The sequence below is a fragment of the Pongo pygmaeus genome, chromosome 12 (genome assembly GCF_028885625.2).
Source record: "Pongo pygmaeus isolate AG05252 chromosome 12, NHGRI_mPonPyg2-v2.0_pri, whole genome shotgun sequence".
Lineage (NCBI taxonomy): Eukaryota > Metazoa > Chordata > Mammalia > Primates > Hominidae > Pongo > Pongo pygmaeus.
Window position 1 is genome coordinate 55,947,843 of NC_072385.2, and position 27,264 is coordinate 55,975,106.

The window sequence follows — 27,264 nt, forward strand, 5'->3', positions numbered from 1 at the left end:
TAGAAATAAGGACAGGGACTTTTAAGACTGTTGAATTGTTCTGAGGCTGACACAAATTATAGAGTTTAGATTTATTAAGAATTTGCAAGTTTGAATTATATTTATTGCACTCTAGACACAATTAACTAACTCTAGGGTGATCTTTAATATAAATGATAATTTCTACTGTATAGGAAAAGAATGGAGCTAGTTCTAGTGAATGCAAGTATTTTTAATGTCATGTTTATTTAAAGATAATATTTAATTAAAAATTATATTAGTAAAACTATGTTTCTAATTGCTTTGTCATAGTGCCGTGTTTTCTGAGTTTCATGCAATGATTAGATAAGTCTAACAATTAATTTAGCAGCCACCATCTTTTAAGTACATGTTTTTAAAACATGTTTTCTTTAAGAGGTCCAAATAATGTCTCTCTTACTTAAGATATATTTTTCCTCAATTAACCTTCAGTGTAAAATGCTTGTTAATTGGAGAATGCCACTATTGGTAAAATCATGTATAAAATAACTCATTTTGAAAAGATCAATCATTTTCAGAAACAAAATTATACTAGTCTTCAATTTGAAAATTTTAGAAGATAGACTTTCAGGGCCAGATATTTTAGGACCAAAAGAAACTGTCAAGAACAGTAATGATTTCAAACATTATATTTTCTTAATTTGGAAACTTAGATGATCTTAATTTACATTAAGTAAATTATTTCCATCTTGAAGTGGATTCACTTTAAAATATATATATACATTATTAATCATTAAGTCTTTTAATAATTTTAACACAATAAAACACAGAATTCATATTTTCAATTTAGTTCATATTGAATGTGCTTTCTATAACTCAAGACCTTTCTAGAAAAATTCTTGTGCTTAGATCTGCCCTTGATTTGTGATCTCTGAATTCCCTTAGCCCTCAAGTAATAGTCCTACTTAAAAAGGATGGGAGGTATATTTTAACTCCAGGGAACATTAAGTAATATTTGTAGGCATTTTAGGATGTCATACCTTGAGTGGATTGTTGTTACTGGTATATAGTGAATAGAGACCAGGGATGCTGCTAAATATGCTATAATGTACAGAACATCCCTCACAAAAATAATTTCCTGGTCTAAAATGCCAGTAGCTCCCAGATTTAAAAATCTTGCACTGATAACTTTAAACACTGAACTCAGAATTTCCTTTGAAAGCAAATCAAACTGCTTTGACATCATTGGCGAAGGCTGTTTCAAGAAAGAGTGTTTCATTTAAGTGTTGCATTTAGTCAAGTAACTTATTACGTTAACAAGTCAATCAACCACAAGTCTCAAATCAATAATAAAATAAGCTTCATTAGCTCCAACATTTTCTCCAAGGAACAGTTTCCTGAATCATACCAAGTAGAAATGATGTCTTGTGTGCAGGTCTTTGAGGCAAAAACAGAATACTGATAATACACAATTTTGTTATGTGATGGAAATATTGAACATATTGTTTCTTTATTACTCAAGCACCCTTTTACTCTGAAATTTATCCATGGGTTTTGTTGTTGTTGTTGCTGTTGTTGTTGTTTTTGAGATGGAGCCTTGCTCTGTTGCCCAGGCTGGAGTGCAGTGGCGCGATCTCAGCTCACTGCCGCCTCCCTGTTTCAAGGGATTATCTTGCCTCAGCCTCCCAAGTAGCTGGGATTACAGGTGTGTGCCATCATACCCGGCTAATTTTTTATATTTTTAGTAGAGACAGGGTTTCACCATATTAGCCAGGATGTTTTCAATCTCCTGACCTCGTGATCCACCTGCCTCGGCCTCCCAAAGTGCTGGGAGTACAGGCTTGAGCCACCACGCCCAGCCCATGGGTTTTATATATTGGTTATGTTCACAAAAACCAGCTATAATATTAAGTCAAGAAATAATGCTTAATTCAGCAATATTTTCATAAATATGGATTTCTGAAACAATGAATGATTTGAGTTATTTAAATAATGCCTCCTTTTTGTAGGATTATATAATTATACATCTGTATGCATCATGTGAGATGTATGTAGTTGTAAAATTATGGTTCTATGTTTATATAAAAAATAGTCAAACTCAAAGACTTGCTCATGACTCAAATGAAAAGTTAATATTGAATAAAAATTTAACAAATTACAACTCAGGCATATCATCTATATTATGATTAACTTAATGAAAATTTGGCCTAAAAGAAGAGTGTACACAAGGATTGAATTCTTATGCAGCCTAAGAAGACTTGCATTATGAGAATTTTGCTGACATTTCTGTTGACAGACAAATGGCTTCCAGCCTTACAAATTTGCTCTCTGTCAAAAGTTGCAAGAGCCAAAGGAATAATTCACCGCATTCATATTCTACACTTTCAAAACTCAGTCTATCACACTCCTTTGTCATAGAATGTAGATTTTTAGTATGATCTTAATCTAAATTTTAAAATATATAAATTATTCCCTTTAGAAAGACAGAACTCCTTGAAAATTAGATATATATCATAATTATTTGTTGTTTCATTTCTAATACCATTCTGATACAATAGTAGATACTCAGTAAACGTCTTGTCATGGAGAAACACATTCTCGCCTTTCCTAGTCCATTTTATGATCAATGATATGTCAATTGCTTGGTTAAAAAATTATATCTAATCTATACACACCCACCCACGCCCACACCCACACCAAAACACATATGTTCATTATACATATATATATAATCTCTTTCTATATATATATGTGTGTGTGTGTGTGTGTGTGTGTGCACGTAGATAGATAGATATACATATATCTATATATATATAGTGAAAGGTCTGGTAACCCTCAGCCCAGCAGCCTTCTACCTATCTGTCTTCTATCATTAGGTTTAGTTTTTATATGAACGATACCATCCTTCCCTTTACGTGGAGACACAGTTATTCTTGGAGCAGCTCAGCATTCTCCATTGTCCCCCTGCTGGAGACCAGTCTGGTCTCAGCCCACACAAACTCTGTGTCAGAGGGAGGATGCTCAGAAGTTACAGCTCCCACACTTTTCTTTATTCAGAGGGAGTTCATTGCCTAACTTAGTTCTGCAGGTTAGTCATTGTCCATATGACTTAATTTAATATAAAAATCAACCTGGGCAGGACTGAATCTACCTCCAGCACTGAAGGGGACTTATATTCCTACTTGTGTTCCCCCACATGCTCAGGAGCAACTGATCTGGGCCAGCCTTCGATGGGCCATCCTAGTGACTAAGGGTGTGAGCTCTGGAGTCTAGCTGCCTGGGTTCTAACACTGGTTTCACCAAATATTAGCTGCATATTCTTCAAACATTTATATAAAAGTTCATGTGTCAGTTTCCTCATCTGTAAAATGAAAATAGTAATAGTATGTGTCACATATGTTTGAAAAAATACACTAACATCTAGTCTATTTTTGGAGCGGTGACTGTCATAGAGTAAGCACTAAATAGATGTTAGTTGTTGCTTGTATTATGATGATTCCTATCAATTCTGATTACGTAGTCTGTCACAAGCAGATGACAGGTTGCTCTTCCTCTGTCAGCTGTACATCGGCTGAGCCCTACAGTAGTAATCTGAATAGATCCAGCAAGGCATCTTTGGGGTTCTAGCTCCTGTGTTGAGGTATAGAGCATACGTCTCCCAGTCCACTTGCCTTCTGCAACAAGCTCTTGTGTTCCTGTTGCAGAAGTGAAGTACTTACCTACTCAGAGTGGGCAGTCTGTTTTGCCTCCCCTCTAATTGGACAATATCACCTCCTGAAATAAAGCCTCTGATCTAAATTTGAAGTATAAGTAATGATCCCTAGAAATAAGTTTTAATTCCCTCATAGAAGTTTCCAAGTCTAAATGTTTTAATCTCCTACTAATACCTACTTCAATATCACCATTACCTATATTAAATATATTACATTTTACAAACTTGAGCTGTACATAGATGTGAAAACTGAAGCCCTAAATTTTTAAATAAGTAGGCCAAAGTCATATTCATAGCCGGCATCTGGACAGTTCTAGAACTCTAGAATTTCACCACACTGTGGCAGGCCACTTCCATTTCCTCTCTTAATTTCTAGTAATATCAATATTTCTTTGGAGATTTTTCTTTACAGTAATGGCCCATTATAGAAAAGTTAGATGTGAACATTTTTATTGAAAAAATGTTTTAAAGACGACTATATTTTCATAAGCAGTAACCTGTGGCAAGTAAAAAGTTGCACAAGACAATCAAATAAATGTGTATGTGTATGTGACTGTGTGTGTGCATATGTACACATGTATATGAGAAATCAGTATTTTTCTTATTTGTTTTTTTAAACTTTTATTTTTAAGTTTAGGGGTACATGTGCATGTTTGTTATACAGATAAATCTGTGACATGGGGGTTTGTTGTACAGATTATTTTGTCACCCAGGCATTAAGCCAGGTACCCATTTGGTATTCTTCCTGAACCTCCACCTCCTGCCAACCTCTACCCTCAGGTAGGCCCCAGTGTGTGTTGTTCTCCACTATATGCCCATGTGTTCTCATCATTTAGCTCCCACCTATAAGTAAGGACATAAATATTTGGTTTTCCATTCCTAAGTTAGTTTGCTAAGGATAATGGCCTCCAGCTCCATCAATGTTCTTGCAAAGGACCTAATATCATACTTTTATATGGCTGCATAGTATTCTATGGTCTATATGTGCCAAATTTTCTTTATCCAGTCTGCCATTAATGGATATTTAGGTTGATTCCATGTCTTTGCTGTTGTGAAGAGTGCTGCAATGAACATATGTGCACATGTGTCTTTATGACAGAATGATTTATATTGCTTTGGGTATATGACCAGTAATGGGATTGCTGGGTCAAATGGAAGTTCTATTTTTAGCTCTTTGAGGAACCAACACACTGCTTTGCACAATGATTGAACTAATTTACACTCCCACTAACAGTGTATAAGCATTCCCTTTACTCCACAACCCCTCCAGCATCTGTTATTTTTTGACTTTTGAATAATAGCCATTTTTACTGATGTGAGATGGTATCTTACTGTGGTTTTGTTGGCATTTCTCTAATAATCAGTGATGTTGAGCTTGTTTTCACGTGATTGTAGCTGCATGTATGTCTGCTTTTGAAAAGTGTCTATTCATCTCCTTTGCCCATTTTTAATGGTTTTTTCTTCTCATTAATTTGTTTAAGTTTCTTATAGATGCTGGATATTAGACATTTGTCAGATGCATAGTTTTTGAAATTTTTCTCTCATCCTGAAGGTGGTCTCTTTACTCTTGACAGTTTCTTTTGCTGTGAAGAAGCTCTGTATTTTAATTTGTCAATTTTTGCTTTTGTCACAATTGCTTCTGGCACTTTATTCATGAAATCTTTGCCCATTCCATGTCCAGAATTGTATTCCCTAGGTTATCCTCCAGGGTTTTTATAGTTTTGGGTTTTACATTTAAATCTATACATGTTTATAATGGACTATTTATTGCTCTAATTCAGTGAGTATGCAATTAATCAGACTGTTAGCATCTAAAGTAATTGATGCCCTTGTTTGGAGATGAAGAAAAAAATGATTGAATCTATGATGTTCTTAATATCATTTTACTGGCAGTTAAGCCTGGATCATAACATATTGCAAAGGGTGATAGTGCCAGTGTGATAGGACACAAATGATGAAAAGACCTGAGCAGGCCTGCTAACACACCAGCCATGAGAGTCATTAAATAAACTGAAAGCCTGTTTTCTCCTTTGAGTAAAAAGTTGGTAGCAAAAAACACAAACTACCTACAAACTGGCTTAGATAGATATTACTGACTCTATTAGGAAAAAACTGAAGATGTGTTAAATAAATGCAAAAATATTGGTATATCTGTCAATACAAATATTGATATGAATTTAAAATGCATTTAACAGTCAAAACAACCTTGAGAATCATATACTATAATCCTATTATCTCCCATTTACAAATAAGGAAATTGAGCGAGGAATGGTTAACTTCATTTTTTATATCAAGCAGCATAGAGACAGGGGTCTTTGTTTTGATCACTGATGAGAGTCCATGCCCAACAAATATTTTTCAGAGGGAGAAAAAGCTACTAATCATGCACTAGAATGCAAACCTATTTCCTTTTTACTTCAGCTTTCATTTTTTCTAATACACTATTTTGCTTTCATTTGAAAAAATGTACCAGTGGAGCAGAAAGAGAAAAAATGTTGATCAATAATGTCATTTAAGGTTTCGTGGGTTAGCAGATGAAAAATACCTGTTGGGCTATTTCAGTGAAACTTTTCTGGATAGTACTTCACAGAGGACCATGCACAAATAGGCACTATCGTATGATGATAATGAATATAGTTATCTAGTAAGTAATTATAAAACTTTTTTTTGTGAAAGATATTATAAGTTACACCTTGTAGAAGACCAAAATTAATCAACAATGGCAATATGATGACACTTACCAAAATATAATTTCTGGATATGTCAGGAGAATATTCAGAAAATAATGAATAATATGACTAGCTTATTAAATGTATTTTTTATCAGTTGCATAAACATAACTCTTATTGGCAATGTTGCAGCATTAATCATTGTATAGGTCTTTCAATCATTATTTAATCAACTCTCAAAATAGTTTTACTATATAAATTTGTGTTACAATCTTCTTTCTTATAGAAGATAAACATGAGATGTAAAGTGTAATGGGTACACCAGCATGGTTCAGATACAAAAATAAGATTAGAATGTAAAATACTTACTCTAACCAATCGACCCCATCTAATGGACTGCTAATAGAATGTGTGTATGTAATCAGAAAAGACATTTAGTTTAAAATCATTTACAAAATATTCCAGACCTTTCTATAATGAAGTCAGAAACTTGGATTTATAATGATATCTGAAATTAATTTTTCATAATTTAAAAGGAAGCAACATTCTTCTGGGTATCATCTTCCATCCTTCTGATTCCTCTGTATTGCAGAAAGAAAAATATAGCTATAGAGAAATGATAAAAAAAACTTATCAATTCATCAAGTCAATAATTTTTTCCATGTTTCTTTTACTCCTTCTCTGTATGAGTATAATTTTGTTACATGGTTGTACTGATTTAGTACAATTTTGCTTTCCAATTTTGGCATTTATCATAAAAACTATTTTCATGTTATAGGCAGGTGCAAATATTGTATTGATTGATAAACACTGAAGACAAACATTGATAACGTTGAAGACAAACAATAATTATAAATGCTTGAACCAAGAGTTACTACTTGGTAATGGAATTTCTAACAGGTATTGACAGTATTTGCTGTAATATAAAAAAACTCATGGTATGTAAAAAACATGATGTTACTGAACATTGAATTCTATTTATAGCTCTATTTGTGAGATATTGAAAAGTCTGTTAAGCTTAACTATAGTTTGTTTGGCTGTATGTTTATATAGATGATGTTTATACTACATACACTGAGAAGTTAAATATACTATTAGTATATTATTGAATAAAGTTAAATGAAATATAATCAGAGTAAGTATTGTTTCATGAGAACTACTATTAGTTTAGTAAAATGTATTCCTTTCTGTGATGTTAAAATATATATACATATATATATATTTTTATACTTATACATGAAAGCCACTAAACTAAAAGTCACTTTCTATTATTTTATCTAGTTCATTAAATAATATTCTGTCAGCTTTACCCAGTTTCCATTTAAATCTATTTGTGAAGTTATTGATTACAATTATTATGTTCATAGGTTTGGAATTTTGATTTGATACTTGTATACAGATTCTACTTCCGTACAGAAATCCCCCCATCTTGAGATCTATTAGTTTTAGCATAATAACAGTTATTTTAAAATCTTTGTCTAAAAACTCCAATATTGAATCATCTATGAGTCTGTTTCTATTATCCGTTTTTTTCCTCTTGCAGTACTTCAACTAAACCAAGCAGCCACCTCTCTTAAGATTATTTTCTTGTTGTTTTCTCTGCTGTATTTCTTTATTTTCCTCTTTCATTTTTTCCTAGTTCATTGCTATTCAGTTCCACAAAGTTTGGTAATTTATTCATTCTATGGATGTATGCGATCAGTTTACATGAATGGCCATTAAAATATTTTCAAAGACCCTTTTCCCAATATTCTATTCATTTTTTGTTGTTATTGGTTTAATTTCCAAATTTCCATCTACCATAACACTAATTGAAATTTGTGGACTATTTATGATATGTTTCACATTATCATTATCTTCTCATTAATAGCATAGATGATCAATTTATTTTTCTTACATGATAAGTTAGTTCATTGGTTGGGAAAATGAGAGAGAATATTTTCTGTGACTACATAATAATATAATCAGTATCTTTATTAACGTACATATTTGGATTAAAGGTTAGGAGTATGGGCATCAAGATTCCTAAATGCAGCTGAACTCATATAATAAAATTTTATTTTTCTTTAAATTTTTAACAAGCTAAGCAACCAATTATCACTACTATCAGAAATGAGGTACTTTTAAATTATGATAAATTGAAGAGGAAAAAATGGAAGTTCATTTTGAAAAACATGATTTCAGGTGCTTCATGTTAAAATTGAATTATGTACATAATTGAAATGTGTCTTGAAGAGTAAATTATTTTTAAGCATGTGCTTGTACAGTGTGGGTTTCAACGTGTATGGGTGTGTGTGTGTGTGCAATCGCCTTTGCAAAAATAACTGAGACACTTATTACAGTGAAAGAGATCTGAATTAACTGACTCCAACTTGCTTCTAAACTCCAAGCTGTGCTTGTTCATTCCTGGGCACAGGCCAAACTAACTTTGGGAGGAATTTAGTTTATAGTTTAGTTTTGAAATAAAGACAGTAACAACCCTTTTCCAAAACAAATCCTCTTCCTGCCTGGGGACTAGAATATCTTTTTAGGACTAACAAATTAGCTGTAAGATTAGAAATTATGGTGTAGAAGTCATGCAGCTGGAGGCTGCAAGATTCTAAATGTTCCGAATTGCTCCTAGAGATAACATTACTGTTGTATTTTTAAAACCTAAGATCAGTGTTTGAGATATTTTGCAGACCCTGCACTCAGTGGATCAGCTGGCACCACCCAGGTGGATAAACTGGCTCATCTGGTTTTGTGGCCCCCACCCAGGAACTTAGTGCAAGAGGACAGCTTTGACTTGACTCCCTATGATTTCATCTCCGGCCTGACCCATCAGCATTCCCCACTTTCCAACCCCTTACCCAACAAATTATCCTTAAAAACCCTGATTCTCGAGTTTTCTTGGAGACTGATTTGAGTAACAATAAAACTCCAGTCTCCTGTACATCCGGCTCTGCGTGAATTACTCTTTTTCTATCACAATTTCCCTGTCTTGATAAAATGACTCTGTCTAGGCAGCTGGAAGGAGGAGAACCTGTTGGGTGGTATTGTGTGTGTGTGTGTGTGGGCAGACACGATCTGTTAACTATGTTCCTTTACCAGTTAAAGAGTCAAGTTAAGAGGTTTAGGAATATTTGGTAAATAAGAGTAGGGAGATGTTTAAATATTGAGAATAAAGAAAACATAGGTACCATATGGACTTGATGGCAGGGTACAGCAAGAGCAAATGAAAGGTATTGAGAAATTGCTGTGTGTTGTTATATTGTTTTCTTTGGATTTGCTTGTTGCTTTTATTTGTATGTTGGGTTGGTTTGTGCTTTATTTGCATGGTGTATATATATTTTTTTGCTCCCAACATCCACCCTTACCTGTCATCTCATTTATACTGCTAATATAAATGATTCCTTGAAGTTTATTAGTTTAACAGGCCTTTAGAGTCCTGGGTTCTACCCAAAGGAAGGGGAGATAGGTCCACTTTCCTAACCACCTTGCCTTAGAAGTGATACATATCAATTCTGCTCATAGTCCATTGGTAAAGATTAGTTACATTGGTCTCCACCTAGATGAAGGATGTGTTCTGGCAGGCACCAGGGCAGCTGCTTTTTAATGACGACCCTGAGAGGGCTGCGCACGTATATATTCCTCCCATTTTCAGTCCACATGTCTTCTTAGAAGCTGTTTCCCACAACTACCCCAAGGGTAGAATCCATGAACTGTAAGTAAAACACCCAGGGAGTTTCATTTCTCTGAACATAGAATGTTATTCAGGTGTGAACCAAAGGTACCACTAGAGCCAATGAGACATTTATTGTTTCTTGAATATTAATATACATAGGACTGGAGCTATCTTAAACCCAGAATCAGAATGGAAATAACACATTGGGCATTAGGTCTGAGAAACGGATCAGAGGGAAGTGGATATCAGTGATACATTGAATTACTGGATCAAGCTATATCTGACTGTGCAATTTTAATTTACATGAGCTAAAACTTTTTTTTCATTTAATTTTCATTCAGTTTGAATTAAGATTTCTGTTACTTGAAACTTTAAATTTCTTAACTGACATAGCCTTTTAATCTTTTAATTGGGGAAATAATATTTTAGAAATAAAGTATTGAAGGTACTGAAGGCAACATTACTTGTGATAATAGCAATTGACTACTTGATTTATTGAATCATTGGTGGTTGCAAGATTAGTTGAGTAATTAATTGACTAATGCATTCACCCATTTTAAAATATTTTGTTGAGCATCTACAATTTGTCACTATGGTGCTAGGTGCAAACTGTTGTAGTACAAAACAGAAAAATCACATACGGTGCTACCAAAATGTTATTGTAACCTTCAATAAGAAATGCAGATATGTTCTTATTTCCAGTGTTCCCATGGTCTGGATATCGTAGGATTGTTTTATAAGCAAAAAATTGTAAGCAAGGAAGTGTCAAAATTGGAAAGGAGCCTCATGTTACTCACATGCAGTGTTTTATTTAGTTGTCTTTTTTTCTCTTAACATTTAATTGTGTCTGGGGTAAGAAAGAGAAGAATTCTTCAAATCCAGTCCATCACTAGCATTTATTTGTTAAGACAAGTTCACCTTTGGAGCAATACATCTATTAACTCTAGGTAGAATGGTATGCTGATAAAAATGTTTAACAACTGGTTTTCCAACTGTAATACCAACATGAGGATTGTCTGATTTTTTTAAATTAATGAGTAAGACAAAAGTGAAACAAGACAGACGTATATTGAAATTTCACTTGTTTATCAATGACATGAGTTACTTTTTTGTTCAATCAGAAGATAGTTCTCAAAAACTGGAAGAATTTTTTCATTTTTGTGCAATTTACAATTATTAGTTTGGTGCAAAAGTAATTGAGGTTTTTAAAAATGTCATTACTTTTGCACCAACCTAATAAATAGCTTCAGGCACAGTACATTTTAAAATTTAATCTATATCATTAATATTTTCTGTATCATTTTCTTAAGTCTAGATACACAACAAAACAATAAATCACACTTTTTTTTTTTTTTTTTTGAGACAGAGTTTCACTTTTGTTGCCCAGGCTGGATGCAATGGTGCAATGTTGGCTCAGTCCAACCTCCATTTCCTAGGCTTAAGTGATTCTTCTGCCTCAGCCTCCTGAGTAGCTGGGATTACAGGCACCCACCACCACGCCTGGCTAATTTTTATATTTTATTAGAGACAGAGTTTCACCATGTTGGCCAGGCTGGTCTCAAACTCCTTACCTCAGGTGATCCACCCTCCTTGGCCTCCCAAAGTGCTGAGATTACAGGCGTGAGCCACTGTGCCTGGCAATCACCCTTAATTTTTAACCTTTGCTAATTTTGTTACAGTAGGTAGCTAGTCAGACATGCACAGGGCAGGAGAGGGCCCCCCTCCCCAACCCAGGAATATCAGATGACCATCAGGTAATGGTCAGGCAGTTGCTAATTGTCTCTCTAAAATAATAATTGGTCACAGCCAGCACCAGGGAAGGGCCGTCTCCCAGTAGATGGAAAACACATGAAACTGGTGATCAGCAGCTTCCCGATAAAATCTCAGGAAGTTGGGTAAGTTGGTTCAAGCATGCACATTAAGAGATAAAATGACGGTGTTTAACTGGTGTATGACCTTCCTCTAGGAACATTCTACTAGTAAGGGAAGAAAGCCAAAAGGAACCATGCGTAGAACTCCAGTAAACACACTGCACATGTTCCCCTCCCAAGTTCTAGCAGGCCACTGCACGTGTGGACAGATCACTTCACGGGAAGAATCAGGAGAGAAGTAACACAAGACCCCAGAAGTGTGCAACGTATAAAATCCCAAGTCAAAACATCAAATCGGCACTTGTCTTTGAAGTTGCCCAGTTGGCCCTCTTCCAAGTATACTTTCCTTTCTTTTGTTCCTGCTCTAAAGCTTTTTAATAAAGTTTGATTCCTGCTCTAAGACTTGCCTGGGTCTCTACTTCTCCCTTCAGCCTCCTAGGTCGAATTCTTTCTTCTGAGGAGGCAAGAACTGAGGTTGCTGCAGACCCATTTGGATACAGATTCACCGCTGGTAACAATTTCTAGGTTGTAAATACTTTCAACATTGTCAATTTCAAGTTATCCAAGTTGTGGTCTCTAAATGCTCTTTGGGGTAACAAAGAAATATTATTAACTTCTTAGTACGTGAAGTCTCAAGTTGGTAAATGAAAATATTAAATCCATCATGTTGATCAGTACTTTATATAAATTGGAAGCATTTTCCCCCAGTCACCCAGTAGGACCAGGTGCAAATGGGCTATCTGCTACCTAGGAAAAAAGAGAAAGTATAGTCAACTTCTCTCATTCAAGCTGACCCCCTCCCACACTTCCTAACTGCTGTTTCGAACTGCCCAGGAAACATCTTGGTTGACTGGTATTACTGTAAAAAGGATTTGTTATCTCTGAGCCTGGGAGATGTTGAAACATATTTCTTTTTTTGTGAATGCATTGATAGATCCTCAGTAGCCCTATTAGCAACAATAGACAAAGAATATACTTTTTATCTGGATTTATGTGGTGCCTGTCCACACTTGACTGGTTTCTGTTTGTTTTCTGTTTATTTGCCTGATTTGGCAATGCACTCACGCAGACTCTTTCCATTGTGGGAAGGGAGGTCTCATCAGGATTTAAAACAGCTCCAAACTGACTCTGTCTCCCACATAGTCCTCCTCTCTTCCATGGAAAACACATGTACCTATTTTTATCCAGACAAACTCTGAAAATGAAATTCAATTTCAACACAACATTAACTTTCCTTTGCTCTGGAAAACCCATTGTTTATCCTCTGGATATACCAACAGAAAACAGATACCATCCCATTCTGCTAGGCTCACTGTTGGCAACACATAACAAGCTCTTCAAGGTGCCTGTGGAAGTACCTATCACTATAGTTAGGCTGAGGAGCCAACAAATCCACCACTTTTTCTTGGGTGAAGGGTGTGTGTGTGTGTAAAGATGATACCAAAACAGCTTCTTCCAAGCAAATCTTCCACACAACATCCTCTACTTTTTTCAACTTTCTTTACCCTTTATATCATTACAATGTGTTCAAGAGACTTTTGGCCACTTTCTTTGTAAATTCTGCATACAATCTAGCACGTACTTTGGAAGGTAGCACCTGTTAGATCCTGGTACTTTGAACAAAATTTGCATTTTAGCCAGTTATTACACTATAGATGTGCCAGTTATTACACTATAGATGTAGAGAATATCCTGGGGTTTTCCCAACATAGTATCAAAGCTGTTTTCATATTCTGAATTCAAACAAAGAAAAATTTATACACACACACACACACACGTATATTGATAGATAAATATCACACATGACATATTCATTATATTTAAAATTAGAAAACACAGACAATTTTATAATAAAAGATAAAATCAAATATACTCCTATAATCCATCTTCCAGGAAAATCTGCTCTGAATATTTTATTTTGCTCTATTTACAGTAATAGACTCCCTTTCACTGCCCTTAACTATCTGAGTTATCTGCCCCACCTTCCTTACTTTATACATGGTGGTCTAATTTCCTATCAGCAAATATCACCCTTTATTTTAATTTTAATGGCAGCATGTGTTCTATTTTATTAATATATTAATTTTCCCTTCACTCATCCTCTACCATTGATATTTGGGTGGGTTTTGTGTTTCTATATTAAACTACACCACTATGAACAAATCGTATGTGTACATTTATATTGATATATTTATTTTCAGCAACCACAATAATCCTGCCTCTTTTGGCGTGCATTTGCATTTTAATAGGTATTAAGCCTTAAGCCAAAGGCACACATTTCTAAAATAGAAATTCAAGTATCAGTTAGTGGAAAAGGAATATATTTGGGGGACATATTATTCCTTTCTGTTCCCCAAGAAATCTTAGTAATGAGACAATTGCTTGCAACTGCCTACTCATAAATCTGAGTCAAATTATATGTGTTATTTATATGATAAGCCCCCTTAATTATTAATATTTTGGCAAACAATCTAAAACCAAGGCTCTTTCTAAAAATATCTATTTGCAATGATCCACAGCAATTCTAAATTCTTATGTAAAATTCATTTAAATTTCTCACATCTGCTAAATTAGGTTAGCAGTCTTACCTAGCAGTCTCTCCCTGCATTACATTGATTCATTCTCCTGGATTATTCTAAAAATTGTTATCTGCCAGAGGATTATGGAATAAACTAGTAAAAATGAGGAAAAAATGGAGTTGATGCACTATATGCATGTTTTTCAACGTCTGTCCAAGCTTAAAGAAAGTGTGTGGGTCCTTTTAAATTACATATATCAGATGTTTTATCATGTCATCCCCTCTAATTCTGAGGATATTCTGCACATTTTAGAGTAATACCATGATAATGCAGAACTCAAGTGCTTTTGTTTTTCTGGAATTGCACATTACAATAAGTGATTTGCATAAGAAATGATTTGCATTCTAAATGTAGATGATTTAAGGATAGTGGCTGCACTAAGAATGTCAAGCTAGAATTCTACTCTTATCTCTTAGTTACCTTCACATTTGGTAATATACTATAGATTATAACTGCTTTAAGACTAAAAATGTAAACTTTTAGAAAGTAATGTTCTAGACTGTTCAATAAAATGCACAAAATTGTAAAACGCATTTTATTGTCAAAGGTTGAGAATTTTAAAATCAGACTTAAACATTTTAAATGTAACCTGTTTAAAATTGATTAAAATTGCATTTTTCCCTTGAGTAAGATTGCTTCCATAAGTGGTTAGTTTAAAACAATGTAAATAAATAAAACAAACCAACAGCAACAGTGAATAAAACTTAAATTTCAACGATTTCTGTCATTTGCAAAAGATGATAAATCTCCAGTGACGTGCAGAAAAAACAAATTTCAGGTCATGGCAACTTTGAAAAACTATTAATTGCATAACATTTAGAGAAGCTGTATTTTACTTAATATTTGCTATAACTAAAAGGAACTCCTTGGCATAAACCTTTTAAATTATTGGAGACAAAAAAAATAGTGATTCTGTGCCTTTAATTTCCCTTTCTGAGCAAGGGAAGGCTGCACACCACTGACAGGCTCACTTGTTCCCGTCTTTAATGTGCAATCTGTTTTCTCCAGCGGAGGGCACTCAGTGTATCACAAACTCAAGCATTAGCACCAACAAGCTCTGAGCATCATCAGTCTCTGGAAAGCCTTCTGAATTAGACAAGGGCTGCCTCTCAGCACAGCTACAAAACACTTTAAACCTGACCAGCTAAATGGATAAACCTAGCCTGCATAGCTTTTAAACTGGGGTCTCATACAGCACAGGAGGCCTACTTGATTCAAGAACTGAAAATCCAGAGGATGAATTGCTTTATCTGGGAATGGCAAAAGCCAGCACAATAAGGAATGCCAGGTATTCTGAAGATTTTCTTTTTTTCCTCTCTTTTTACAGAGAAGTTGGTTACCTCCGAGATGGGCTGTAGCTCTTTTGCACAGATTGCCAATTACTGCTGATGGGTCTCTGGTGAATTACACAATGGTCCTCAGAGCCTAGAGGCCCTCCCCGCTCCCTATCCCCCCAACGGCTTCCTTTTCCCTGCCCCCCCCAACCATCCCACCCTGTGCTGATTTTTTTATATATATATATGTATATATAGATATGTATTTTTTTTTTTTTTTGCCTGTCCTCTCGGGGAAGTTTGTATGGGGCTACTAGCTCACATGCGGGATCAGAATGGTGTGAATGACAGCCGCACTGTGTCATGAAGGTGGTGGTGGTTTCTGCACAACAGACCAAATAAGAAGAAAGCTGAGAGAGGGGGGAAACGTTTTTGGATGACAAAGGATGGGTAAGTGAACTTTTGTTGTTTCCTTCTGAGCAAAGCTGATCCTCTTGGCTTCCTATCCTCAGTCGTGGCATTAGCAGATAAAAGACGGGGAAACAGGCAAAGAGCAGCAGCCTTTGAGTTTGCCAGTTGATTCACTATAGTTGCTATTATATTTTTAGATCATTTTCCTTTTTGCAGTGTTTTTATTTTAATCTATAAATGCACAACACGAACTTAAACAGACTCTAGAGAAACATCTTTAAGACTGTTTCTACTGTCTGCGTATGCACAGCTTGGGAATTGAGAATGAGATAAATACTGTGTTTGCTTCTATTTCTTGATAATATTAACGAGGCTCGTGTTTCTGGTAGCTGTCAGGATGACTATTAACACTTTGCTGTGTGTATGTAGGGGTGGGGTCCTTACTTTATCAGAGGTTGCACAAGGGCTTGTTTTATCTTTGAAGCTGGATCCTGAACACAGCTTCCGAATTTCCAGCAGTCATTTGCCAGTCTTATTTTTTCAAGTGTGACTGGCTTTTCCCCCCCTCCTTTCTCCTGTCTGGGAGAGCTGGAATGTATTTCAATGAGTCTGTAGCTGGCAAGAGGACAGAGAGCAAGATCGGGTTTTAAATTAAAAAAAAAAAAAAAAAAGAAAAACTTAACCGTTTGAGAAGATGGGTTTTAGATTAGGGATTTGGTTGATTGCCTCTTGGTTAAAAATTTAAAAATTTAAGGAAAAAAAAAGAAACTGCAACACATGGTAGTTGTTTCTTTTTTTTTCTCCATTGAGAAATAATAAATCTACTGTTGACAGAGGAAAGAAGTACCTTAACATGCAATGACTTGGAAGTGCAGTGTAAGTGCCAATAGATTGTAACTTTGCAGGCTTTCTGAAGTTAATGGAGGTAGGGGAGAAAAAAGTCAGATCAGGGTGATGTAGAGAAAAATAGTAGTTGGTTGCTTCTTTCCTTGTTTATCCTTCAAATTTGCAAAAACAACTCTATTTAAAATAATGACAAAGTAATACTACACAATATTATTTTGCTTTTTAGATAAATAATAAGAATTTTGATAGTCTTAATTTTGGAGTGTTCTCTGTTATGAGTATTTAGATGTCTTAGCTCCTGTATCGTTGGGCAGGGAGCCACAGTATGCTATAATCTATGCTTATTAACAACTTGAGAGCACCTCGTACTGTTATTAGTCTTCATCCAATGCTTCATTGGCTGCCTATACCAGTCTCAATGCTGTTTTTTCAGATCTCACATATTGCGATCCTATTATGCAATAAGTACACAATTTCAGGCAGGGCAAACTTGGGTTACCTTGACATCTTACTGAAGCTCTTTTGCCAAATCACAGCCTGTTTGCTCAACTGGGAAAGACGTACAAGTACCAGGTTTACTAAGTCACATTTTTGCCCTTACAGGAGCACATAGTACACTTCCTTTTGGTACTGTTGTTCAATACAGTGGTTAGCCAAATATTATTGTTACTAAAATGTCAGCATTCAGTGGTGAGAAAGGCTCTGTGCTTTTCAATGTTGAAATAAGTAGGAACTCCTGAAACTCGAAAAGGCTTTTCTTAGTTCTATGGGACTGTGGTGATTTGAAGATCAACGAAGAAAAAGTGAAACCTAAGCAGCAAACATGCAACACTGAAGAAAATAATGCTCGAAATGTTAATGCATTTTCCTTAAATCAACTGTCCCATTCCTACACTAGAGGAAATGCCCCTGTTATTGGTAAACCGACGGTGATTTATTTTAATAGCTTCACAATGTGCATCTGTCTTTTTTTTAATATCGTAGGTTTCCATTTAATTACGCAGCTGAAAGGCATGAGTGTGGTGCTGGTGCTACTTCCTACACTGCTGCTTGTTATGCTCACGGGGGCTCAGAGAGCTTGCCCAAAGAACTGCAGATGTGATGGCAAAATTGTGTACTGTGAGTCTCATGCTTTCGCAGATATCCCTGAGAACATTTCTGGAGGGTCACAAGGCTTATCATTAAGGTTCAACAGCATTCAGAAGCTCAAATCCAATCAGTTTGCCGGCCTTAACCAGCTTATATGGCTTTATCTTGACCATAATTACATTAGCTCAGTGGATGAAGATGCATTTCAAGGGATCCGTAGACTGAAAGAATTAATTCTAAGCTCCAACAAAATTACTTATCTGCACAATAAAACATTTCACCCAGTTCCCAATCTCCGCAATCTGGACCTCTCCTACAATAAGCTTCAGACACTGCAATCTGAACAATTTAAAGGCCTTCGGAAACTCATCATTTTGCACTTGAGATCTAACTCACTAAAGACTGTGCCCATAAGAGTCTTTCAAGACTGTCGGAATCTTGATTTTTTGGATTTGGGTTACAATCGTCTTCGAAGCTTGTCCCGAAATGCATTTGCTGGCCTCTTGAAGTTAAAGGAGCTCCACTTGGAGCACAACCAGTTTTCCAAGATCAACTTTGCTCATTTTCCACGTCTCTTCAACCTGCGCTCAATTTACTTACAATGGAACAGGATTCGCTCCATTAGCCAAGGTTTGACATGGACTTGGAGTTCCTTACACAACTTGGATTTATCAGGGAATGACATCCAAGGAATTGAGCCGGGCACATTTAAATGCCTCCCCAATTTACAAAAATTGAATTTGGATTCCAACAAGCTCACCAACATCTCACAGGAAACTGTCAATGCATGGATATCATTAATATCCATCACCCTGTCTGGAAATATGTGGGAATGCAGTCGGAGCATTTGTCCTTTATTTTATTGGCTTAAGAATTTCAAAGGAAATAAGGAAAGCACCATGATATGTGCGGGACCTAAGCACATCCAGGGTGAAAAGGTTAGTGATGCAGTGGAAACATACAATATCTGTTCTGAAGTCCAGGTGGTCAACACAGAAAGATCACACCTGGTGCCCCAAACTCCCCAGAAACCTCTGATTATCCCTAGACCTACCATCTTCAAACCTGACGTCACCCAATCCACCTTTGAAACACCAAGCCCTTCCCCAGGGTTTCAGATTCCTGGCACAGAGCAAGAGTATGAGCATGTTTCATTTCACAAAATTATTGCCGGGAGTGTGGCTCTCTTTCTCTCAGTGGCCATGATCCTCTTGGTGATCTATGTGTCTTGGAAACGCTACCCAGCCAGCATGAAACAACTCCAGCAACATTCTCTTATGAAAAGGCGGCGGAAAAAGGCCAGAGAGTCTGAAAGACAAATGAATTCCCCTTTACAGGAGTATTATGTGGACTACAAGCCTACAAACTCTGAGACCATGGATATATCGGTTAATGGATCTGGGCCCTGCACATATACCATCTCTGGCTCCAGGGAATGTGAGGTATGAACCATGATCCTCCTAAAAGCATTTCTACTGCGGGGAAGGAGAGGTAAATGTTTGAAGCCCTAGAGGTGTCTCTAATCACTAGAAAGATTAATGACCCTTTTGCTTTTGGGTTTTGCTCAGTGTGAAAGGTTACTTAATTAAATTACAACCACCAGGAAATTGACTGCTTTTTTTTTTTTTTTTAAATGGTTGAAACTTGAAGGAAGTTCATTCAAGGATAAATTGGAATAAAGCACTATGTTAAAACATCTGCTTTTTAACAATTTGTATACAGGGGTTGGACTTAAAAACACACATACAAACAAAACTCTTTTCATTCTGAAATTTCTGTCTGGTTCTTGGTGTTTGACTTTTGTAATGGAGTAAAGAAGAGGGGCCAGCTTAATTTAAAAATAAAGTGAGTTTACCAAAATTCCAGAAGGTAAAGAAGATTTAAACCAAAGAGCAATTTTCCCAAGGGTTGATTTTGTTGTAAATTTTTAGTTTTAATGAAAGCATGCAACAGGGATCTCACACCCGTGTTACTTGCCATTTAGTTATTATACCAGCAAAGAGAATGTCAGAGGCCTACTGTGTAATTGTATCAGGCTCCTAAGGCTACTTTCTTTTTTTTTTTCCTTCTTTCCTACTTTCTTTCACTCCTTCCTTCCTTCCTTTTTCTTCCTTCCTTTTTTTTTGTTTGTTTTTTAATTACTGGGATATAGATCCGATTTCAAAGGTTTTTATGCACTGGCTATTTGTGTTTAATCAGAATGAAACTTCAATTCCATGCTTTGGCTTTGTCCCTGGTAACTAAAATCAGGTCACAATTTTGTGGATGATTTAGCAATAACAAAATGGCAGTCATAACAGGGACTGTTTGTCTGTATTGCTGTCATCCCCAAAAGAAATGATATGTACTCTTGTTAAACTTATTCAAAAGTAAGTGATACAAATATTTATAAATAAAAGGAGAGAGGTTTGAGTTCTGGGTATCCTCCCTTTCTGTAACAGCCTCAAATAAAGGTGTACCTTCCATGTTATATTATTTTTGTTTTTATAAGAATAAATTTGGACCCGGTTTCTGATTATTTAATTTTAAAGATCACTTACAGGATCACGTTAGTGAGCAGACAAATAGTCACAAATTTCAAACTTGTCAATAAGTAATACTGGATGTAAATTGTTCTTTTCTTGGTAATGTTGATCATTATGTGCAAAGACTGACTACCAAGGCCTTGTTGCTGGAAGAAACTAGTGAAGAGAGGTTAAATTCTGACAATATAATGGTTTAGTATCTGATTTTAGATGATTACTCTTTCAAAAGACAGTTTTAATGAGTACTTAAAGATGTTGCCCTTTCTAATGCTAGTTAACAGTTGGAAAAGATAATTTGCTCTTTGATAGTATATACTCCAATTTTTCCATAGTCCTAACTACAAATGCTAATGAAAATGTTTTCAGACAAAGCACTGAATTTGAAATAATCTCTAACTCAGTACAATTTGGACTATTGAACTATTCTTCAAAGAGTTCATTTTCTCCTTTTTTATGTATCATTGAAAATAAGAGAAGTAATCCCAGATAATAAATTCCTAAAAGGAAACTGTATAAGCAATTGCTCTTAAAAATTAAAGAGAATAAAAGATTTTCTATAAAAGTCTAACAAGGCTTGATGTTTTTATTGCAGGCCCACAATTATACAATATACTTGAATATTAGTAACACAAGTTCATCCTATTTTATTCTGGGTTCTCCTTATATTTTGTGATCCTCTTAAAGGCTGGTAACATAAAAAGAAAAGAAAAATCTAGATGCATTAATTCATTTTCTCTTGACTTTTGGAGTAGAATGCTGACTTTTATTTTTAAGAATCACCAAGAAGAAAGAAACATTCTTAAAGAACCAGGACTTAAGAACTGGGGTTCTAAAACTTTTCCAGCGATCTTAAATTTCACAGATTATTCCGTCAAAAACCCTAGGCATTACCATGATAGAAACAAGTTTAAAAGATGGTTCATTTAATTAAAACGTGTGTTTAAAAACACATTTTGATATTGTATGTGTTATATAGATTGACATTTAATGTCATGAAATTGCACTAGTATTGTTGGAAATAAATGTGTTGTTAAGGCATTAAATAATGAAGAATGTAATTAAATATTGTAATAATTCTGTTGAGTCAAAATGGAATCCTTACTAAAGTAGCTCAAACTTTCTGTGCCCTAAAACATGGACATTAGTAGGCTATACATTTAAGATCATATGTCCATTTAGGATGAGGAGGGGGTGCTATAAAACTATATTTAAATGAATTTCAACTTGTTTTAAAACAAAAGCGTACAAAAACAAACGTTGCAGGGGTCACCCCATTTTTTGACAGAATGTTTGCTGTATTACAGTTATAGGTAGATATAAACAGTGAGGAAAAGCAAACTCTTAGAAATTGTTATAGGGAAAACCCTAATTACTTCTTACTTCTTTGTCACTCGGAGTAAAATTTCTCCTGTTGAGAAATATCCCTTTGGACAAAATCTCTCTACAAAATAGAGCCAAGAGAGGGCAGTGATTTGCCCAACTTTACAATGTTTTTGGAATAGTAGAAGTATGCTGAATTTTAGCCTGGCATTGTTTTCATAAGTCTCATATATCACTAGTTTAGCAGAGAACCATTAATATATTTATAAGACATTTTTGTGAGGTAGGTTTTTTTAAAAAAAATATTAAAAACACCAAACTCTACCCAATAAAGCCATAAATATTTAATTGGAAAACTTAGCACCAAATGCTAATTTTCTAAGATAGTGCCTTGAAGAAATAAAAATTGCATTAAATTAAAAACTCTACTTTCCACCTAACTTTATATTCAGTTACCATGACCTAAATATGGTTACAATATCCATTTTGCTTGTTTCTTTTAAAAGGATTTTTTTAATTGAGATTATTAGATTGGTGTTTGTGAGCCTCCATACAAATATAGCATGCAATTTTCAAATTAAATAATTTTCTCTATGTTTTGCAAGTTTTAATTCTGAAAAGTCCGTGTGCACATACCATACTGATAAAATGAGGGATAATATTTTAATAATTTGGGTAGTAAAAATTGTTCATATCTATAAAAGAGAAATAGAGTAGATAGTTATGAGTAATTAATATGAATTATAGCACAAGTATAAGGGATACATACATCTCAATCATCATACTTTGAGTGGATCAGTGTGCTTGGTTGAACTGAATCATTCACTGAGTACATACATCCTCAGTATGTACGCAGAAAAGAGAATTTAAAGCCAAAAGGATACAGCTTTTCCTAAAACAGTAAGGTGTTACTATATAGAGAGAAAATGCAAATATTTACTTTCAAAAATAGCTTGTGAAGCTTGGCATAATGTTATCTCATTAAAAAATATGACCAGGGATATAAAGTTGCTTCATTCTGTATATCAAATTTTTCCTTCGAAATTGTAAAGAAAAAAGTTTTGAATATCTAGTTCTTCTAGGATTTGTTTTATCAACTGAAAGTAGCAACGGCCTTTATGTATTAGCCAATGTGAACACAGGACAAGAAAGAACGTTTGTAGTTTGGTTTGTACATTAAAAAATTTAAATTGGTGAAAATTTAAAATGAATGAATGTAGTCTCTAAAGAGACTCCATCCAAAGTGTTTCAATAGTTAAGTAATTGAAATATAAAGTTTAATGATCCCATAGTGCTAACAGTGCTGCTATAAGGAAAATGGCAGTAAAGGTGACAATATAGGTGTATATTTTCCAAATATTTAATATTTTCATTACTTTCTTCAAAATTGAGCAAAATTTTAAAAATATACTGGTTTTCAGTTCAGGTTATGTAATTTCTTTCACTGTTATGCAGTGGGTGGTATAAACCATTTCTAACAACTTTTATTTATGGACTATGTTAGGTCAGGTTCAAACAATTGGTATAAAGTAGACTACTAACTTCTTTTCACACTTTAGATATTGATATTCTTCAGTGTGCTAAGTGAATTTCCAAGGACTACTAAGCGTAATGTATATATAAAGAGGATTCTAAGGAAAGCAGACCCAGTTACCTTGAGTTTAATTAACAGTTTATCAACATAAAGCTATAGAAAACAAACTTTATTTAGGTGGCTGACTACAACTGTGTCATGGTACAATGTTATGATTGAAACTGTATTTGTATATTTAAATAGGATGTGTGTGTGTTTGTATGTGAGTTTATCCATGTATGTATGTCTGTATATATATATGTGTGTGTGTGTTTGTGTGTGTGTATATATATAAAGACAAAATGTAAACATATTTCCATCAGAATTAATGTCCATCAAAATTAATTAAATATTTTTATGACAATTTAAATTATTAGTAACAAATATTTTGGGTTAAAATCACCAAGATTTTTTAGTTAGGAATATGGTCCTTAAGGTAAATGTATTATCATATCTGAAAAATTATAGGTATCATCAGGCATGGTGGCTCATGCCTGTAATCTCAGTAATTTGGGAGGCCAAGGTGGGCGGATTACTTGAGATCAAGAGTTTTAGACCAGTCTGGCCAACATGGTGAAAACCTGTCTCTACTGAAAATACAAAAATTAGCAGGTCATGGTGGCGCACAGCTATAATCTCAGTTACTAGGGAGGTTGAGGCAAGAGAATCGCTTGAACCCGGGAGGCAGAGGTTGCAGTGCAAGATTGCACTACTGCAGTCCTGCCTGGGCAACAGAACAAGACTCCATCTCAAAATAAACAAATAAACAAAATATAAATTATAAGTATCTTACATCTATATAGTCTAAAGTTCTTTTTCAAAAAACAAAATTTAACATAGTCAAGTCTGTATTTATACTACATATTGCCATTTTTTGTGTTGCTTTAGACTTGTCACTTCATTTCTCAGTGACGCATCTCTCAAATGAGTGACTCAGCTAGCACAGTGTTTCCCAACACAAAGCAATTCTCAGATTAGCACAAAGTTTGTAAAATCTCTGTGGTCATTCCCAGAACTAAAAAAGCAGGAAGAGCTATGGAGAAAAAGACTGAGCTACTTACATTCATGTGTCAATGAGAAAAGAAAGAACTTCTTCAGTTACTAAAAACTGGGGTGCCCAGATGAGCAGCCGTACAATTTCTTTATGCTTGAGGGGAAAATATGTAACCCACACATACAAACATGTGAGCACATGAGTGCACACTCCCACACACATATATGTCTTTGAAATTCTGCTAAGTAACTAGATATTTTGAAAGCACTTAAAACTATGTCTGCTTTTTAAAAAATTGATTGTCTGAATTAGGTCCAATTAAAATCTATTTGTGAATAGAGTTTTCATTAGAATTCACAAATGGTAGTGGTGAAGAGTGACAGCTGCCAAAAAAAGACCGACATAGCTAATTTAGGAAAGATTTTAAACTGACAATAAATGACCCATTTTTTTTTCTAGAATTAGCTGGTATTAGCATCTCACGGACAAGGTTTTCATAAATGATTGCTCTTGAAGACTCCCAGCTGAGAAGTCTATGGTCTTAGGAATGTGTAGCTTTTGACACACCCCAGTAATATCCACAGGATACCAGAATTTCCTTCTTGAGACTTTTCTGTGTTTATAAAATGTAATCATCCCAAGTTCTTCTCAGGAATTGCATTTAGAGATAGTTTGATGCTTTAGGAGTTGCTCAGTAATATTTTCACTGGGGACTTGGTGACTCATCTGAATTTTCATGTCTCTAGAGTTTCATGATTCACTAAATCAAAGTGAAGCAGAAGCAACCTGTATATCACTAGACACTGAGAGTTTTGAAAAACTAGTATGTCTTTAGATCAGTGAAAAGCATGAAGTGATGTTGAATATGTTTTAAAAATTAAAATTGCTTTTTATAGTACCAGAAGAACCATCATTCATTGAGTCAGTTTAATAAAATCTCAATATTCATGAAAGGAAAAATAAATTACAGGGCTATTTTTCTCATGCACTCCATAAGCCATTAAAATTGTAACTGTAAGGTAGGAAAGGTTGAGAAAAAAAGCACAATATTTCCTAAGGTATCAAAACAATTGGCTTTTTAAATAAATATCTGTTAGAAGCTGCTAGACATGTGCAAAGACTATGTATTTAAACTCCTGCTAAGGAGTTTAAAAATAATGCTTTCACTGCCAAGAGAAATTAAAATCTAAACAAACATAACCACGGAAAATTAGTCCTTTACAAGGGAGGCCAGGTAATACGGTACACCTGTAGTCCCAGCTACTTGTGAGGCTACCGTAGGAAGATTGCTGAAGGCCAAAAGTTCGAGGTTGTCCTGAGCTATGTTTGAGCCTATGAATAGCCTCTGTGCTCCAACCTGGGCAAAACTGAGATGTTGTCTCTTGAACATACAAATAAAAATATATGGAAGCTAAGACCTTAAGTTTACTTACATAAGGTTTGTAAACATAGATTTGGGGAATGAAATGACAGAAAAGTCATTTGATTTAAGGTCATATAGTTTGACCTTAAGTCAAATCTATACATTATAATATTGTAAACATAAGTTTGGGGAATGAAATGACAGCAAAGCTGATACATATTAATAAAATATTTTAAAATGGCAAAAATGTAAGAAATTCAGAAAGAAATATGAAGAAGCATAATTAAAAGGAAAACCCTGAACACAAACATTAAAATATTAGTATATTTTCTTTCCATGTACAGACAATAGTAATAAATACCATAACCTTATTAGGTATTTGGTTAAAATAAATGAACAAGTTTGCTTAAAATAAGTTAGAAAACTTGCTTAAAATAAGTTAGCAAACTTGCTTAAAATAAGTTAGCAAATGTGCTTAAAATAAATAAGCAAATTTGCTTAAAAAAGCAAATATATAACTCAATAAGGTTATGGCATTTAGCATTATTGTTTGTACATGGAAATAAAATATACTAATATTTTAATGTTATATAAATGATATGAAATATAAATATCAAAGTAACTTTGAAATATTTCATTTAAACAGCTATATACAATTAAACACTCATGTATCTTCTATAAATATTTCTAAAATACTAACATGTATATTGAATACAGACAGTATTGCTTTTGAATACAGACGGATAATTGCTTTTTAATAAACACAGTTCTGTACTAACTTATCCAGTTTATATGAATTGTCTCAAAAGTAACTATTTGTGGAAGATACATAAAAAGGAATTTAATGACAGAAAAGTAATTTTTTAAATTTCCTCTCTCATTGCCTCAATTTGGTATGATTGTTTTCCAAATTTGGGGATGTCTGTACACCATAACTTGTAAGGTATGTTGTCTTCTTTACCTAGTTTTCCATCTCTTTGTTTACTGAATTCAGACCTCAGAGAAAAGTGGAAAAACATAATCATTAAATCTAGCAAGAAGAATCATTTTTTCCATTTTGTTTCTTTTTAAACACAAATTCTTCTAGTGGAAGTAAATAAGGTATAGTAAACATTTTGACGCAGGTTTTAAAATAAAATGGTCCGACGTAGAGTAACTATAATGTCAAAACTTATGACACTTATAATTTTTACTTTTACCTACATTTTCATGGTTCAGATCTTCAAATATCATTGATTTAAAAATTAAAAAGTGAGTTAATTTTTAACAAAGCAGACTAAGATAAACATGGATGAGTTGTTTAAGAGAATTCACTATATTTTTAAGATCTAAATAAGCAATATATGCTTCAGAATAGGAATATATAGAGTTATGATTTGATTCCATTTGGGCTAAATTTTTTAACGTAAAGCAAAA

The 27,264-nt window shown here is 34.4% G+C and overlaps 1 protein-coding gene across 2 annotated transcripts in view; it reads left to right on the forward strand.

Annotated features, from left to right (window-relative positions):
* The first annotated feature begins 15,473 nt into the window (after positions 1–15,473).
* The window catches only part of LRRTM4 (leucine rich repeat transmembrane neuronal 4), a 792,270-nt gene continuing 780,479 nt past the window's right edge, over positions 15,474–27,264 (forward strand). The window contains exons 1-3 of one of the 2 annotated variants that reach the window (XM_054475745.2): positions 15,474–15,741; positions 16,027–16,177; positions 17,969–19,515. In XM_054475745.2, coding sequence (XP_054331720.2) covers positions 16,174–16,177; positions 17,969–19,515 — 1,551 coding nt within the window. In that variant the 5' untranslated portion in view covers positions 15,474–15,741; positions 16,027–16,173. The remainder of the gene's footprint in view (positions 15,742–16,026; positions 16,178–17,968; positions 19,516–27,264) is intronic. The other variant, XM_063648575.1, reaches the window with a different exon arrangement.